Source organism: Gossypium arboreum, chromosome 11, assembly GCF_025698485.1.
Source record: "Gossypium arboreum isolate Shixiya-1 chromosome 11, ASM2569848v2, whole genome shotgun sequence".
In the NCBI taxonomy this organism is placed as follows: domain Eukaryota; kingdom Viridiplantae; phylum Streptophyta; class Magnoliopsida; order Malvales; family Malvaceae; genus Gossypium; species Gossypium arboreum.
The window spans coordinates 25183814-25204074 of record NC_069080.1 but is presented as its reverse complement, the minus strand read 5'-3'; the positions used below and the strand labels follow the sequence as shown (position 1 = coordinate 25204074).

Sequence of the window (20261 nt, the reverse complement as noted above, 5' to 3'; positions counted from 1 at the left end):
TTTAGATGATATGACCTTTTTTGTTGTTTTTATTAAGTTTTTAGATTTAATTAACTCTCTTCAATCTTTCATGCTTGTAGGAACATTGTATGACTCGAATAGGTAACGGTGTCTTACCACTTGAGCTGAAAACGGAATGTATCATGAAACACGCAACCAAGGCATAACATTCGAGAGACATACCATTTCCATCGAGAATGCAACCTTTCGAAAAATCCAAAAGAAGAAATTCAACAACCACCCAACTTAAATGTTGTTCAAGGCCGACGATTAATGCTACCAACTTCGAAATTAAATCGGCAATGATCCAGATGAATGAGGATCCAAATCAACACATTAAACAATTTTAAGGGTTTATGAGTGAGGATCTAAATCAACACCTTAAGTAATTTCGAGGGTCTATGAATGAGGATCCAAGTCGAGGGTTTATTCTCTTTCTCTCTTACTGACGATGCAAATGAACAACTTCAAGTTCGATGGTCCATGAATGAAGATCCAAATCAACACTTTAAGTGATTTCTAAACATTTATGATACTTTCAAGTATAATAGAGTATCTAATGACGCTATCTATCTTCAGCTATTCTCTTTTTATCTTACTAACAATGTTTTTATGTGGTTAGATTCGTAGCAGGTAGATTCAATCAACACTCGAGACAAACTCACAAGAAAATTTTTGGCAAAATACTTCCCATCAAGCAAGACAATGAGACTTAGGATGAACATTACGAATTTTTAGTAATTGGAAGGAGAGTCATTATATGAGGTTTGAAAGTGATTCAAATTGATGTTGCGCAAGTTTCCGTACCATAATTTACAAGATTGGCTACTACAACTTCAAGTCTTCTATAATGGACTTGGCGGGAATTTATGCTTTAATCTTGATGGAGCATCCACTAGAGCATTCATGTCAAAGGCCTACGTCGAAGCCTATCAACTAATCGAGGATAGTACGATGGATTCTTACATGTGGCCAACCGATCGGTTCACATATTGAGCCAAAGAAGCAGCATTAAGCACTGTTATTGGTAGAGATAAATATCAACAAATCCTCAAAAGGCTTAATCAATTGGAGATGGGCGCGACTAAGATGCAAGTCCAAAATTAGCTCAATCTAACTAATTTTAATGCAATACACTATGAGGAGAGCAACCATATGGAGGTGAATTATGTACAGAATCGATGATATAACACTTATTCCAACACCTATAACCCCGGGTGACGTGACCATCCTAACCTTAGGTGGGGAGGGAACCAAGCAGGATCATCGAATCAAGGAAACCAAAACGTTAACCCTCTAAAACCCAACGCACCATACCAACCTCAATTACCTTTTAGAGCACCTTAAGATCAAGAAGAAAATCAACATATAGTAGGAACTTGCCATTGTTAATTAGGGTGAGTAAAGTAGAGGAAGGCTTGCATATAGTGCAAGTCGATGTGTGCCAAATTCGTATTCAATTGGACCAAGTTTTGCAATTGTTGCAAAAAAATTTAGCCTCTACCATACCCAGTAATTCTAAACCTAATCTGAAGAGAGAAGGAAATGAGCACACCAAGGCGATCACCCTTAGATCCAAAGTTGTGATTAAGGAACCTATTCAAACAAATTGTGAGGAGAAAGATGTGAGTGAGAAGGATGAGAGCATCTGCACTCCTAGTGTTGAGTGAGTTCACACAAATCGAAATCGAAGATAGAACTGCTCTAACACCACCACTAAGCTCGAAGCCCATACCCTTTCTGAGTCACTTGGAGAAGAAGAAGGAGGAGGATGTAGAATTTGTAGACTTCCTCAAGATGTTTAAAGCCTTGAACGTGAACCTCCCCTTATTAGAACTCATTGAGAAAATGCTTAAATATGCCAAGTTCCTTTGGGAAGTTATGTCTCGCCGAAGGAAAATAGGGAGAAAATAACATATTGCACTTAACGAAGAATGTACAGCAATAGTGTCTAGAAGAGTTTCTCCCAAAGTAAAAGATCTCGATTACTTTACCATTTCTATTGAGGTAAGTGGAGTGAGTTTCGAGAAGACCCTATGTGACCTAGGTGTCGGTATTAACCTTATGTCATTATCAATTTATAGGAGGTTAGATTTGGGAGAACTTAAGGACACAGAAGTAACTTTACAATTAGCCAATTGATCCTTATTATATCCTAAAGGAGTCCTTGAAGATGTGTTAATGAGGGTTAGGAAATTCATTTTTCTTGTTAACTTTATCGTGCTTGACTTTAATGAGGATCTAGAAATTTTGATATTCTTAGGGAGACCTTTCTTAGCCATATCTAAAGCCACCATGGACGTAAGACGGGGTGAATTAACTATAGACATTGAGGGGGAAACCGAATTTTTCAAAAATGTCAAACTCGAGCCTTGGTCTAAAGAAGTGCAACCATCACAAGAGTATAAATGTCAAGTAATTGAGACAAAGACTTATCATGCTAAAAAATTTGCAACTTTCATGAAATGGAGTAAATTTTCAAGTATTCAAGGGTCACACAAAAGAATCAAGAAGCAAACGAGGATAAGAAGGAAAATATAATTCCTAACAGGCTCTGGTCGCGTGCTGAGCAAAAGATGTGTTCTAGTTTCAAGGATGCCGACGAAACACCACTTCGATGGTGTGACTGATAACTTGGAGTTATCTTTTTAACTCGTCGCCTATGGTAAATGAACAATAATTTGTAAATAATTAGATGTTTTGAGCATGAACTCCATTATTTCCTGCATTTATATTAGAATTTTAAATTATGTTAGTTTAATTTTAGACTTGGTAGGTTGGATTTTTTATGTTTGAGATTAAAATTGATGATTTTTTCGTGTTTTTAGGGATTAGCTCAGTGAAATCATGATACCTAATTGGGGATATCACAATTTCCTAAATAGTTTGGAGAGAGACCAAAAATATTTTGGGTATCGCGGGATTTGCTTCTTGGTATTGCAATACCCTAAAACTTCAAAAGTCAAAAATTTTTGCGATTGCGCTAAAAACCTATATATTTCTTCTAATATGTCAGGATGGAACCGTTGCCTATTGCACGAGAAATTGGGCTCCGAGTTTGTGGTGCTTATACGATCACAAGTGGTAGTATAACAATGGGTCCTAGTTGATAGATGTTAATGTGAGGTTATAGTTTGAAGTATAACTTAAAAGCCCACTTGATAGTGATTATATGGTCACCGGTTCAAGTTCCACCTCACCAGAAAAGGATGGTTTGTAAATTCGATACTGAAGTCTAAGATGATAATTGTAGGAAAACACTCAAGAGCTTTCCAGTATAACCAACTTATTTTTTTCTCCATCTCCACCAAAAGCAGGATCTGTAACCTTTCTATTGTTCAAAACATGACAGAGTTGCATACAAGAGCACTATTAGGGGGAAAGACGGTGGCTGTGGAAAGAAGTTAGAGGTCAAGTCAGGGGGAGGGGGCAGTGATAGTTGGAGGTCGAGTCAGGGCGACATCAGTTGTATTTATTAATAAGTGATTTAATCACAACAACTGCTGTCGGCCTGAAATGACCTCCAGCTTTTGTCCAACATGATAGTCGCTCGCCCCCTCATAGTGCATTTGCCCCTAACTTCGTCACCAGTTTTAGACAAGAGGGAGGTTGACAATACTGCCTTTGGTGGTGACAGAGAAAAAGAATAAGTGGATTATATTGGAAGGCCCTGAGTTTATCCCTATGACTGTGATCTCAAACTTATGTATTGATTTTACAAAGCATCCACTTCTAGTGTGGCAAAACTTGAACTTGTGACTACATAACCACCACCAAGTGAGCTTTCAAGTCCTACTTTAACCCGTGATCGCACATTAACATTCGTCAACTAGGACCTGTAGTTAGACTACAACCTGTGACTTTATAAGCACCGCGAAGTCGAAGCTTGAGTTGCAATATAATGGGCTTCTAATGCAATGGTTTCATCCCGACACGGCAAATAAAATATGTAGGTCTCGAAGCACCACTGCATTATCGTGAACTCAAATATATCTTAAAACTAACACACAGCTTCCCTCAAATAGAAATAAATCTATCTATCGAAAAAATTAAACACTTGAAAGTAAAATATAAACAATGATGTAGAGAAGTTTTTAAGGGTGAGAGGAGGTGGCCGAGAGAATTGATAGAGTAGGGGAAGCAAACCCCCCTTTTTATATAGGTAATCGGGTAAGCAATGAGTGAAAAAGATAACAACATTGTGCTTTGGTTAATTTGAAAATATCCTAGGATTCTCGGGATATCTGAAAAATAAAGATCGGGATTTCTGGGTTCTGGAAACTTTTCAAGGGGATTGAAGACTTAGTAGACTAAACAAAACACTTAGGATATACAAAACTGACACTAAAATGCACTAATAGAACAGTAGGCACCAAAATGCAAATCACTAAACATTAAAGTGCAAAACAATAGGCATCAAACTACAGATCGATAAACACTAAATTGCGAAACAGTAAGCATTAAAGCATAAGACGATAAGCGCACTAAAATTTCCTTAGTGACATGCCATCTATATCCCAATAGTTCTAATATCGTCTACTTGGGCAAATTATATCATACACAGATATCATTTTTACACTTTCACATAATACTTTTACATACTTTACAATGTAGTCATTGTAATAATAATCCATATACTTATATCTTCCATTATCTTTAATACATGCAATATGTCTCTAAACTCAATATTCATCTATAATTCACAAATAATTCTTATCATGCATTTCACATATAATTTTTATTTATTTTTCAACTTAGTCCTTAGCATAATATTTTTATAGCAATATCTTTTACTTTCAATAACACACATAACATAATTTAATACTTATTAATATTCCAAAATTCACCACAATATGAATTTTTTCATTTTAAATGTTATGCACTTCACTTTTTTTATTTCTAATATAAATTTTCCCAAATATATAATTTATCCCTTAATTTCCACAATTTAGAAAATAATTATAGTTTGGATTAAAAATTCATATATTATTGTATTTTTCACTATATGTTTTATTTATCAATGTTTTTTATAAACCTTTATAAATTTCCAATTTAATCACCTTTTAACATAAAAGTTCTCTATTCACTATTAAATAAATTTTCTTTCACGTCTCACTTAATTCACATAATTAATTCCACTATCTCATTTTTGAAATATCATTTCCCCAACTAGTTCTGCCGTCACAAATTTCATATTAAATCATTCACTAAAGAATGTCATTACGAATAAATTTGATTTACACTTTTCTCGACCTTGCACTTGAGTAATTCGATTTACCAAAGAGAATTCCTTCTCTAACTGGGACAGTGCATAATTCCAATAATCTTTATATCAATCAGATACTTTCTGGCTCTGACTTTACTTATCAGCTCATTTTCAATCTCGAATCATACTTATAATTATTCTATCACTGAACTCTTTGAGTTCTCAACTGGAAACTTATTCAATACAAATCTCATGAAATTCCATTATAAGTACCACTTTGGTAAGGGGGAGGGGTTGTAGGACCTCTGACTCGACTTTCTTATACATACACATATGACACAACTTCCATCATCATAGTAACATCATCAAAATCATGTCATTCATTCATGTTGGCTTACACCAATTTTCCTATTGTCCCATTTAGACAATATACTTATGCATACATTCTATGTTTTCTAGGCGACTTTACTTATCCATTCATTTAATTAAATTAATTCATGCTCATGACATTATATAAGGCCAAACAAACATAGATATTTGCATCACAATCACAACTTTCATTTTGTGCATCATCATGTACATATCATTACAATCATATAATTCAGTCCAACAATTTAACATAGATAAGTTCATTTCATTATAATCCTTTATCTCATAAAAAAATTGTATATCATTAACATTCATCAACATTCAACGTCCAATCAAGACAAGGACATTTTCATTCAGTATTATGATATTATGACCTTTATTCATACCTCTACTACTTTCTATTTATTCCGTTCATCTTATCAAGTAAGCCACATACACTACATCGTATGAGCATTAAGCAAATATGGATATTTATCACAACATGAACTTTCATCTCACATATTATCACATATGTATCATAAACTTTTATTCATACTTTTCTGAACCGAGACTTATCATAATCATAACATTCCTTGTCTTGATTGGACGTTGAATGTTGATGAATGTTAATGATATACAATTTTTTTATGAGATAAAGGATTATAATGAAATGAACTTATCTATGTTAAATTGTTAGACTGAATTGTATGATTGTAATGATATGTACATGATGATGCACGAAATGAAAGTTGTGATTGTGATGCAAATATTTATGTTTGTTTGGCCTTATATAATGTCATGAGCATGAATTAATTTAATTAAATGAATGGATAAGTAAAGCTATCTAGAAAACATAGAATGTATGCATAAGTATATTGTCTAAATGGGACAATAGGAAAATTGGTGTAAGCCAACATGAATGAATGACATGATTTTGATGATGTTACTATGATGATGGAAGTTGTGTCATATGTGTATGTATAAGAAAGTCGAGTCGAGGTCCTACAACCCTCCCCTTACCAAAGTGGTACTTATAATGGAATTTCATGAGATTTGTATTGAATAAGTTTCTGTTGAAAACCCAAAGAGTTCAAAGGATAGAATAATTATGAGTATGATCCGAGATTGAAAATGAGCTGATAAGTAAAGTCGAGCGTAAAGTATCCGATTGATATAAAGATTATTGGAATTATGCATCGTCCCAGTTAGAGAAGGAATTCTCTTTGGTAAATCGAATTACTCAAGTGCAAGGTCGAGAAAATGTAAATCAAATTTATTCGAACCGACATTCTTTAGTGAATGATTTAATATGAAATTTGTGACGGCAGAACTAGTTGGGGAAATGATATTTCAAATGTGAATTATCCGAGTGTGACAGCTTATGACCTATTGATTTAGCGCTCTCTTTTGAGATGTTCTATGTGTTCACCCGTTCTCGTAAATATTTCTATGGCTATTGATCTTCTCAAGAAATTCTTGTTATATGGGAATGTCTTCTAATTTGGTGTTGGATGAAAGCATTGGTAGTCTGACCGATTTATAATTTATATTGCTCTATTTCATCGGTATTCTATTTCATTTCGTCGATAAGAATTGATGAGAGAATTCATATGATATTATGATTCTGCTTTCTTCTACTTGATGCTTCATCCGATATATATGTATGGGAAGATATATTGATCTTGTTATATTTGATTTCATGGGATTAAATGATGTTTTCTTTTGGACTTTCTTTCTTTGAAGAATTATCGGGGTATTCTATTTTCTCTATGAATTTGGTTTTCGATTCTCCGCATAGTATCGTATCTTGGGTTTCTTTATCCCGGATCTCTTTATTCGGATTTCTTTATTCGGGTTTCTCTATCTTGGATTTCTTTATTCGGTTTTCTTGTTATCTTTGTTCCATAATTTGTCAATTATGACTCATGTTCGAAGTACGTTCTTCAGCTCGTGATAATCATGTCAAATATGACTATACTTCTAATTTGATCTTGGTAATGTGGAGATTTTAGTATTGGGATTTTTTCTAATTTACGTAAGGATTTGACATCAAGAAAGGCATAGGTGATAAAAGCGCGAGTTTCAGTCGGTATGGTAAATTATTTATTTGAAAGATTTCATGTGACAATTATGTCAGGATTATTTTTCCCAAGTTTGATAATAGAATTTCATTTTGTACGGATCAAAGAGTAAATAGTTTGAACGAGAAGTGTATATTTAATAGAAAGAGTTGAATATTAGTTTAAGTCACTACGAATGATAAGGTTTCCATCTTGTGAAAGCTTAAAAGTTTATTACATGTTGACAGAGTTCGGATAGATCTCATTTTCCACATCAAATTTTTATGTATTTCACTTGTATTATTTCCACCACATGTATTTCACAAATCTTTCTATTTGATCATTGTTTCAATAAAATTTCATTTTTTTTCCATAATTTGACTTATTCAATACATTGTATATTTTTCACCATCACATAACCCAACTATTATACTTTTATTATAATTCCCTACTTCACATACTAAATTATTTCACACTATATTTTATTTAATTACCACTTAGTTTACAAAGATCACATTTTAATCCTTAAATAACAAGAAAATTCACGGGTACTTATCTCTTTACTATCCAAAATCACTTGTTCTTCTCTTCTCTTTATCACTTAATTCACTTTCTCATTTCTTCCTTCATCAACATGTCAAAAACATAATACTTTCTATAAGAAATTTTGACTTTAATATCATTTTTGTATTTTTCTATTACTACTACATTTAAAAACAACATAAAGGCTTAACATCCATACCTTGTTCTCTTGATACCAAACTTTCACTTGACTTTCTCTCTCCTCCAACTTCTATTTTCATGAATCTATTCTATTTTCATGAATCTAACTTGATATTTCAGCTTCTCATATTCTCCTTATCATTTTTGTTTCTTAGTGGCTATGGAAATTCTTTTAATTTTTAAGTGAAAATGGTGGATTTTTGTTGGAATGACCAATTTGTAATGAAATAAAATTATCTCTTCTTCCTTTCCCACTCACGTTGAAAGCATGGAATCCTCCCTTTTATATTAATCATTTAATAATAAAATATTACTAAAAATCTTAATCAAATAACATTTATTTAGTTAATTTATTAAAGATATCACCAAAATATCACTAATATCATCATTACTCTTAAAAATTATCTTTCTTGCTAATGACTATTCTGCCCCTTATGATCTTTCAAAATTCCTCCATTGAATCATCACTATTTTAGTAAAATTATAATTTAACCTCTCATACTTTTCCACTTATTCAATTTGGTCCTAATTCATCCATTTTCTTTAGTTTCTAGATCCTTCCACCCTTTAAATATTTTCACTATTAGCCCTTCAAATTTTTCATATTTATACTTTAACCCCTCAATTTTTTAGTATTTACTCTTGAGCGATAAAATTTTTCTCACATTTATAATTTAGTCCTTACTTAAATCAATACATCCTAATATACTTCTTGATCAAATTTTTAATTGATATAATTCAACTTCTCCCCCTTTTTATCACTTTTATTTCCTTATTTATTTTTTCTTGATTTCACTTCATCGAGGACAAAATCTTGATTTTTCATTGCTTTCTTAGTGTAGAGACTTTTGGGGTGTTACATTAACCCCTACTTTAAGTTCCAATTAAAATTTATCTAGCGATTAATCACTAATTTGATAAAATTACCTATCCAAAATTTAATTTTATGGATTTGGTTTACAGAAACAAGGTCTCGGAACCGCGTTTTCTGACACCATTGACTTTTGATCTATTACAAAAGAATCCACTATTGATTTTTTATTTTATCTTTTGTTATTTTTATTTCTTAAGAAATCAAAGCCAAATTTTCATTAAAATAAATCAAACCAAGTTTTATTAAAGCCAAAACTTACATTTAAATAAGCTCTTTTTTAGGACTAATTTACCAATAAATGCTAAAAAAGAAATAAAAATTACATGAACAGGTCGATTTCAAGGAAAATTATGTGAATATGCAAACTTTTGAAAAACGCTTCCAACTAGTGTTTTCAAGTGTTTTACAGAAAAAGTGCTTCCAACTAGAAGCGTTTTTCAATTGATTTGCAAGAAAACGCTTTCACCTGGAAAGGCTTTTTGCCACACCAAGACTAAAAGTAATAGGACCAATATTTTTTTTATTTCTTGGTGCCACCCATTAATGTGAAAATAAAACTTACAAAACAAGTCATTATATAGACCCCAAGTCTCATTTCCCTTATTTTCTTAAGGTATGTGGGATATGTGTATATATAGACTCATAATCCATTTGCAACTTGTTCCTAGATAATATAGGATTGCTTACTTTTTAACTAACAACATAAGATTAAATGCTACACTTAATTTTTAAAAATTAAAGAAATATTATGTGTTACTCTTTTTTATAGGATTTTTTATAACGAATAAGATCTTTAATTAATTAATTCAAAACCCAAAATTGGTAAGCCTAGTAACTTAAAGATTAAAGCTCCTTAGGGTATTAAATAATAAGATCTTCAAATGAGAAAGATTGTAATAGCTAAGGGGATGCAAAAATGTGTAACCGAAATTTTATACCGGTGATTACACACCATCAATAGATACGAAAGCATAAGAGATGCGAAAATGAGTATTCACTAAATTAGAAGATAGTAAAAATTAAATAAATTTTTATGTACCTTTTAGTTGAAAGCCTCGGCAATGAAGATGAAACTGAACATTAACAAAACATGAGAAATTTAAAAGTGAGTAATCAAAATTTTAGTCGATTTTTTTTTTTTGCTTCAATCAAGTTTTTATTTATTTATTTATTTATTTTTGCTTCAATCAAGCATGAGAAATATTTTTTATGAGTTTTGTAAAATAGGAAGAAAGTCTTGTAAAAGATGATGATTTTGGGTTTCGACTCAAAAGTTTAATAAAAATTTTAAGATTTTTTGTAATTTGTTTACATATATATTTTGAACTTCTAGAAATTTATTATTCATAATTTTTATTTTTAAAAATATTTTTACATAATTTATATATATTTTTAAGATTTTTTAGAATTATTGTTAAGAAAAATTATTTTAAAAAATGATATTTTAACTATAATTTAGGGACCAAATTAGTAATTAACAATTTAAATCGACGCTTCATGTCATCATTTAATAGAAAATTTTAGTGGAGAGCTAATTTTCACATTTTGAAACATATAAGAATTAATTTACTCAATTTTTTCAATAACAAAATCAAAATGCAACTTACATTTAAATCCAGAAGCTTTCTAGATACTTCTACCCCTTCCTACATATTATCTATGTTCTCAACTAGTAGTATAGTCACATGTACAACTCACCTTGCACTCATCCTTTACCTTCTCTTCCCAACAAGAAATTGAGGAAATTAAGTGAAAAGAAAGGGGGAAGAATGAGTAGAAGTGGAATTGAAATGGATGAGTGGGCACAAATTTAATGAAATGTAAAAAATATCAGGTCGCATTATATTATTACATAAATCTATAGTTGATATGATAGAAAGAGTTTAACTAATAAGTTTTGGTGCTCTAAGCTTAATATTCTTCCATCCAACATAATAATATAATGCATAAGAACGATCCTTTTTTTCCTATAAAATGTGGAATAAAATATAGGGAATTGCTCATAAATTGGATGGAAGAAAGCATTAAAAAAAAAAAGGTCCACTTTAGATTTTTTTTTTTTAATGATTGTGATTGTCGTTGAAATGGAATCTTGTTTACTAAGATTAAAAATTTGAACTAATTGCCAGATTGGATATGTATTTGAATAATAGATTACATAACAGATACGGGTTAATTACTAAAAAAGGTCGCTTTTAAAAGTTAATTAATAAATTAAGTCGATTTTTTCGAAATTTAGAGAAATATGTCGATTTTATTGAGAGAAACTGAAAACGCGTATTGGGAAAAATATTTTTTGAAAAACGCTTTCTACCAACGCGTTTTCTTTTGACATATTAGCTCTTTTGGTTAGCTAATTAAATAATATTGATTTCATCTTTGAGTTCTAAATTTTATGCCTCTTTACGAAAGCATATATGTAGATTTTATTTCATATTGTTTTAATTTTTTTAGTTAATCGCTTTTATTAATAATTGTATTGTTTTCAAATTATTTTTATTTTTAATTCATATTTTTAATTAATAACTCCTTTAATTAATTAACAATTCAAATTTCAATTTATTTAAATTTTAACTCCGTAAATATCTCAATTTAATAGTTCTGACTCGATTTATGTAAATGAGGTCTTGAAATGTTATTTTCTAACACCACTGAAAATCGGGTTGGTACATTTAGTTTTTGTAAGAACTTAAGGCATAGTATGAAAACATGTCCACATTGGGGGCAACATTGAGGCAAGGATTGAATTAAAAATTAATTAATTAAGCTATATTTTTACATTTTTTAACAAAAGAATAACAAACAAACTCATTAATTATGTTATCTACTCTAATATCATGTTGACTAATTTTAAAACTACTGGATAATTCAAAGTTGAATTAAACATACAAAAAAAAACAAATACTTTTTTTGATAAAATGTGAATAAGTAGATTAACGATGTAAAAATAGAATACAAATATTAATGGAAGCATTAGATCTCAAAATCAAAAGTCAACAAATTAAATGATGATTTACATGACAAAAATTTAAAATAAAAAATTTATCTCTATCATCAGGCGAAATGTGTGCCACAACTTGGTAGGTGTCGGTTACAAGGAGGATTTCGTCGTGGTTGGGGGGTTCTGGCTCATCATCTTTATCTCCATCTCCACCTACATCTTCATCTCCAACGTTATCTTTATTTTGTTCTTTCGTGCTAAACTGCATTTGCATCCTAGGTTGTCATCGTATATCATCAATTGTATTAGTAGGTGGTGTTTGCGACACTATCAACGAAGAAATATATGATATCGAACAACCATGTAATACATAGAATGCAGGAATTGTAGGTAGTGGTGATTACATTCACAATGACGTGTAATATGCTTTTGCGAATAGAGGTGATGCAAAAGGTGTTCCTAAAGAAGGTCTTGATGCATGGTATGATGGCACATAATTTGGTGTTTGTGTGAAAAACATAACGTTAGTAAATGCACTAGAAAAATATGAACCATATTGACCGGGAGGTGCACTTATTGGTATAAAATTTGGGTTAGAGCTAATGATGATGAACTCGATTCATGTACTTCCAGTCATGGCCTCATATGCGGTTGTGTTGGCCTTTTACGACAAATTTGTCTACTTTTTTCCTCTTCCGACAATAGATATGGCTTACCATGAAGTCTAATCTATGTCATGTAATCCGAAGATGTTGCCAGACCAGGTTTGACAATTTGTTCGTGCATAGATATGAAATTGTATCTATGTTCCCACAAGTAGATATACTTGGCATGAAATTTAGGCCAATCTTCATCGGTTCTCCTCGACAAGTTAATCTTGTGAACTTCATCGAGGTTCTAAGATGAGGGCAAAATATTTTACACAAAGTCAAACTGGCACATCACTCGATCAGATTCATGCATCTCAACCATTACAAAAACTATCAATAACATTTTGACGTGCCAGATATTGCAAATTGTTAAAAATTCAAACGAGATGCATTCTTGAATTCTCGGATCAAAGTATGACATTCATTCAAATTACAGTACGAAATTATAAATTTCATTACCTATCTAATATTAAATTTCAAATCCTTATGTAATTAATATTTAATTGAAAATTTTAAAAACTAACATTAGTTTCTGACTATTGATCTAATAATAACTAGATATCTTTAAGCTCTTTCAGTATATCTACATGACTCACGTCATTGTTCCACCTGTTCAAATAATATGTTATTTCAAAAATATAATAATGAAAAAAATATGATAATTATATTATTAAATGAATATTACCTTATTACGACTAGGAATTGATAAAGGAAGTTTATTCGGGACGTAAAAATGGTAAGTGGTATCATGTCCATGACTGAAGGAGTATACAACCACTGATTTTAATTTTCTGTACTTCAATTCTCTAACACATCTCTCGGTACAATGTAACCAGAACATCTAATCCTCAATTGAGTTGTTTGGCTTCTTTTAGGTCGATCAACTTTAATAAGAATGCTCAAGCAAATTGTTATCTTTTAATCGCACTAGAAGTTATGTCGAAATGTAAGAATTTATCTTTTAACCATTTCATATCTATCCGGTTACCATTAAAATTGTCTGACACATTTCCTAATAGTTGGTGGCCCGCATAATGATTGGCCCATCAATTGGTAGATTGAGTTGTAATGTCACATCATTGAGTGTAATCATACTCTCACCATACGAAAGATGGAATATGTGTGTTTTTGGTCTTTATGTAACACCCGGTTACTCTAATTAACTTGGAATTTGGGAAAGCTAGGATCAAATTGGAAGGACTAGTAAATTTTCGGACTCTGTGGGAGATTAGGAAATTTTAGTGGTTGAATTGTGGAGAGTTGTAATTCGATTCTAGTTCAGTTAGATTGTAACTAATTGGTTCTAAAGTGGGAAACAAAAAGATTAAGAATAGACGATGGAAAATGTCAATGAGGATCGTGCTTAATGAGTGTATATAAAGGTGTGAGTGGAGACAGAATTTTTTTGATTTTTTTTATAAATCTTCTCTTCCCAGCCACATCATCTTCTTCAGTCGTTTTGAAGAAAAAGGAGGGCAGATGAAGAAAGTTCTGCATGTTGTAGTTGGGGTATGAATTTAAGTCAGGTGGTGGAGAAATTGAGGAACTGGTAAGTTTTCTTATCTTTTTGAGCTTATGGATTAAGGAAAAGGAGTAGAGTAAGATTCTCAAAGCGTTTGTATAATTTAAGGTTCTAAGTTTTTAAGGACTGACCATCATTAAAATTAATCGATGAATGACTGTCATGCTTAACTGCCAAGACAGAAGGGGCTCTAGCGATTCAGACAAGCTAAACTAACAAGGTTAAGAAAGCAAAGTGAGTTTCTGCAATTTGCTTCCTAGCTGATCCATGTTTTTATATGAAATTCTAGCTATTTACTGATAATTTAATGATTGATAGTAGTTGATTGGTCATCTAGCGAGATACATGCATAAAGATAATTTGTATGGTACGCATGAAGGAAAACATAGATAGGTTAGATGAAGTCAGGATTGAAAATGAGTGATTCTATTAGATACCGCCATACGGTGTCACTCTATACACTCATGATGTGCGAAGCTCTGGGCCTTGCGGAGGGGACACTGCAGTGTTCAAGCATCAAGGTTAGGATGACAAATGGAAGAATGGAAGGAGGAATAGAGAAAAAGAAAATTTGAAATTCCGTTAAGATTTTGCCATCGAAGATTGCTGAGAGCAAACCACGATATGTGAAGGTTCAAGCCTTGTGGGGGGACACTTTAGTGTTCGAGCATAAAGTAAAATGTGAACATGGTTCTTCAAGATGACACCATAATAACTGTATTTAGGTTTCATAAAGCATCACCACAATGGCGGTCAATAGGCTCTATGGGGTGACATCACCACAGCGGTAAGATCCTTTCGGGCAACACCTCAAAAAGGTTTAAGGTGTGAGAGAATGGCTCGGGTATGGTAACTAATTTAGTCAGCCGGGACAATAAACACGGGGTAATCTATCGGGAGAAAACACGAGAATTTCACTAGGACTCAAAACATAAAAGTCCGTGGGTTATGAAGGATATTAATGATGAGAGTAGAGATCGTGGTATGACTAGAGCGATAAGTTACAGAAAGAAATGGGTTTGGTGTGTCGAAAGAATATAGACCACTAGAATAATGAGTGGTGCCAAAGTTATGTATCAACCTCAAATAAGGTAATAAGAAAACAAAGCTCCTTAGGTATGGAGGTATTCATTGTATATGCATACACTAGTCCGCTAGGGAAGTTGCAGATTCCATATGATTCAAATAGGTACCAATTAGTTTGCAATAGTATGTAGTCACATATTGTAAGTTGACGAAAATGTTAGTAAAAGGGTTTGATAGGCTGATTAGAGTTTCTCTGAGAGAAATTGCATGTCCAAGGTTGAATGAACAATGATGTTTGTTAAAAAGTAGTGGAAAGCGGAGGTCGAACATAGTCACGGAGAATGGTAGAAATCTTGTTTAGTTTCCAAAGGTAGGAACTGTATAACCTAAGAAACCTCCATTGGAAAAATATCGGTAGAGCAAAGGTTCCGGTGTCGCTAGTGAGCTCTAGTAATTTAAGGCAATAAAGACATTGAAGACTAAGAAAGACCGCAAATGTAGAAATTATTTAGGTAGTCGCCGAGTGTCACTCCCCAGGATTAATGAGTGCATTTATCAGGGAATTTAATTCTGAGTTGGATGTCTCATATTGCTTGTAAAATTTTGTATGTAGATCTCACTAAGTTCTTTCAAACTTATAAGTTTTTTGCTTGAATACAAGTTAGTTAAAGATTTAGAAATCTAGAGGGACCAAGCTAGATGCTGCTAGGGGTTGGGGAAACACGAAAACTATGCAGGTTTATAGAGGGGCACCCATAGAGGCTCCACCTCAAGGTTAAGCGTCATTTTATGTTATTGAGTCTTTGTCCAAAAATTTGCAATTGAGCAATGGAATGAAGCCTTAAAGTTTTATTTCTAATTTTAATAAAAATTGTAAATTTAGTTAGAATTTTCGAATCCAGGTTGTTTAAGCATGTAATTTAACCGGAGCAGAAATTTTTTTAAGTTATTTGGGTTAGTGTAGCATCCGATACTCGGACCTGGCAAAGAGGTCGAGTAGAGGGTGTTACACTCCATCTTTCTAGCAAAGCACTGATAAGTGTGAGTTCCAATTTAGTCCCACCGAGTATACGTGACATATGTAAGAATCCCGCCTTTTCCAAGTACAATTCAATAACATGCAATGCTCTCGCACTTAAATTGTGTGTATATGCTTTAAAATGGTAAAAAAAATATTATTATCAACTTAATAATGATATTAATTAAAATAAAAATATAATAATATTTTCTTATCATTTGTAATTGACTTTTGAAAATGTGTTTATGATCTAAACAAATTAGAGGCGCTAACATTTTTAAAATATGTAATGTTTATCAAATTAAATAAGATTTAATTAATTTAGACAATGAAATAAGCTGAAAAAATATAATATTATTAAATTACCACCAAATTAACAATTTATTTAATATAAAAAATATCGTTAAACCTATTAAAAAGTAAACAAATTTTTAAAAATAGATTATCTTATTTTATTTGAAATCTTTGAGATGATGAAAATCGCATAAAATCTAAAAATTATAAATGGTTAGGATAGGAAATTGAAAGAAGAAGAATTTGAGAGATTAAGATAGAAAATTAAGAAAAAAATAGTTGAGAGAATAGATGAATGAGATTTTATGAAAAAAATGATAAGTATAAGGGCTTATAAAGAAAAAATTTTATAGTCGTTGAGGAGTTGTTTGGGGATTTTTTGTTTAAATTGTAGTCGTTGGTCCAACTATTAAAAAAATTAACATCTTTGATTTTTTAACCCTAACAATTAAAATATATTTCTTTTTAGAAAAAAATAAATTTTGACAAAAAAAAATCCCATAAAATGATATATTTCCCAAAATTTCAAAAAATCGAAGTAAATCGTAATTATTTTCCGAAACGGTGTATATACCTAATTTTCCCCAGAGTTATTTTATGGAAAGTCCATAAATATTAGTAAAAGCTATTTCCTTTTACAAAATGCTATAAAGAAGCATTTGACCTTGTAAAACTCGTCCGCCATGAATGACCCTTTTCTTCTTTCATCAATCTTTCTCTTCACTTTTCTAACGAAACAACTTTAAACACCTTCAATTACTCCCATTTCCTCCGCTTATCAAGGCTCTACAAGGCAGAAACTTCCCAAAGTCCAAAAACCCAAGAAAGCTCAGCCCTTTTCTCTTCGATTTATTTATTTATTCATTTATTTTTGATCTGATAAAGTTTTGCTTTTTTTTCTTTCGTTGTGATGGCGGATATAGTGAAACAAATCTTGGCGAAGCCAATTCAATTAGCAGACCAAGTGGCGAAAGCGGCGGATGAAGCGAGTTCGTTTAAGCAAGAGTGTGCGGAGCTTAAGTCCAGGACGGAGAAACTCGTTGGCTTACTCCGACAGGCGGCGCGTGCGAGTTCCGATCTTTACGAGCGTCCCACGTGCCGCATAATTGATGACACCGAACAAGTCCTCGATAAAGCCTTGTCTTTGGTCCTGAAATGCCGTGCCAATGGCCTTATGAAGCGCGTCTTTACAATCATCCCTGCTGCCGCGTTTCGCAAAATGTCTTCTCAGCTCGAGAACTCAATAGGCGATGTTTCTTGGCTTCTCCGCGTATCGGCTTCGTGTGACGATCGCGACGATGAGTATTTAGGCCTTCCTCCGATCGCTGCAAACGAGCCCATTCTATGCCTAATATGGGAACAAATCGCGATTCTTTACACAGGCTCACTCGAAAACAGGTCCGACGCCGCCGCTTCGCTCGTTTCGCTAGCCAGAGACAATGACCGTTACGGGAAACTGATTATAGAAGAAGGAGGGGTTGGACCGTTATTGAAATTACTCAAAGAAGGGAAAATGGAGGGTCAAGAAAACGCAGCCAAAGCAATTGGACTTCTGGGTCGGGACCCGGAAAGCGTGGAGCACATGATCCACGCTGGCGTTTGCACGGTGTTTGCGAAAATCCTCAAAGAAGGTCCTATGAAAGTTCAAGCCGTGACGGCGTGGGCGGTGTCTGAGTTGGCGGCTAATTACCCAAAATGTCAAGATTTATTCGCCCAGCACAATATAATCCGATTACTCGTCAGCCATTTAGCGTTCGAAACGATTCAAGAACATAGCAAGTATGCGATTGCTAGTCACAAGGCTACGTCGATCCACGCGGTGGTTATGGCCAGTAGTAATAATTCGACTGTGAAAGTCGCCGTTGACGAAGACCATCAGAGTCAGATTTCGCATCCCATGGGGAACCAAACCCCGAACCAGATGCATAATGTGGTTACCAGTACTATGGCAATGAATGGAGGGGTGAAATTGCCACAAAAGCTGGGTAATAATCATGTTAGGAGTAACAGTCAGGGTAATGTCAAGCAGCTTCATCATATTTATTATCAACCTCAGCAAAATGGTTCGATGTCAGGGGTGAATATGAAGGGAAGGGAATTGGAAGATCCTGCTACCAAGGCTTATATGAAGGCAATGGCAGCTAGAGCTTTATGGCATCTTGCCAAGGGGAATTCATCTATATGTCGGAGTATCACCGAGTCTAGAGCATTGCTATGTTTTGCAGTTTTGTTAGAAAAAGGAAGTGACGATGTGCAGTTTAATTCGGCTATGGCATTAATGGAGATTACAGCTGTGGCAGAGCGGGACACCGATTTGAGAAGGTCTGCATTTAAGCCGAATTCTCATGCTTGTAAGCTTGTCGTCGATCAGTTGTTGAAGATCATCGAGAAGGCCGATTCGGAGTTGCTGATTCCTTGTATCAAGGCTATTGGTAATTTGGCAAGGACGTTTAGAGCAACTGAAACAAGGATGATTGCCCCATTGGTTAAACTTCTTGACGAGAGGGAAGCTGAAGTTTCCAAGGAGGCTGCCATTGCACTCACCAAGTTTGCTTGCACTGACAACTACCTCCACCTTGATCACTCCAAGGCAATCATTACTGCTGGAGGTGCGAAGCATTTGATTCAACTAGTGTATTTCGGAGAACAAATCGTTCAACTCCGGGCATTGGTTCTCCTATGCTACATTGCCCTCCATGTACCAGATAGCGAAGAACTCGCCCAAGCTGAGGTGCTTACGGTGCTCGAATGGGCATCCAAACAATCCTACATGACCCAGGATGAAACAATAGACACTCTTTTACAAGAGGCCAAAAGTAGACTGGAGCTGTATCAGTCAAGAGGTTCAAGGGGATTTCATTGATTCAATTACCCTTTTCCATTGGAATCCCTTAATATCCAATCATTTTAACGGAGTGTACATACAGTTATCAGTCTTCCATAGGTGATCATACGTATTTTTCAGCCATTTGCAGAGTTGCATTGCTGGTTTTAAGACCAGGAAAGAGTTGGTTTTTGTTTTGTTCCTCTCGGAGTTATCTTGCCGCTTGCGAATCACAACTGTATGTTGGTTTTTAAATTATAAATTAAATAAATTTATTCATATTTTCCAAAAGGGGTTTTGTTTTTGCATTATTGATACTTGATAAGTTGGTGACATACATCTTGGTTGGAACAGCTAGAAATGAGGTAAGGTAGGGAAAAAGTTGTCTGAATAAGATTTTTGCATATTACCTGGAAAAAAAGAAAGTGAGGGGCATTGATTCGAAGGTGACCTAATCATTTGGCAGTCTTTTATAAGTTAAATTGACCTAAAACATGTGTTTTCTAACCACCATAAAATGAATCATTCAACCTTAGGACCTCAAATTATTTGAGGCGCTTGGACAGTTTCAAGCCAACTGGTCTGACTTACTACAACCACTACTATTTTTCTTGGTCTTGTTTCATTTGCTTCCATCAGCAAACCTGATATTTCTTGCAAACTCGACTTAGCGCTAGCATTTATACCTTGTTGCTAGCTATGAATCAATAGGAACATGTAACATGTCCTCACATGAGATCAACCATAAGCTAAACCACTCATTGATAGAGTGAAA

General features: G+C 33.4%; 1 protein-coding gene across 1 annotated transcript; it reads left to right on the top strand.

Moving 5' to 3' along the window:
* The first annotated feature begins 17234 nt into the window (after window positions 1–17234).
* On the top strand, window positions 17235–19777 carry LOC108470393 (uncharacterized). The gene has a single exon (XM_017771680.2). The coding sequence runs from the start codon at window positions 17573–17575 to the stop codon at window positions 19523–19525; it is 1953 nt and encodes a 650-aa protein (XP_017627169.1). The 5' UTR covers window positions 17235–17572; the 3' UTR covers window positions 19526–19777.
* The last annotated feature ends 484 nt before the right edge of the window (window positions 19778–20261 follow it).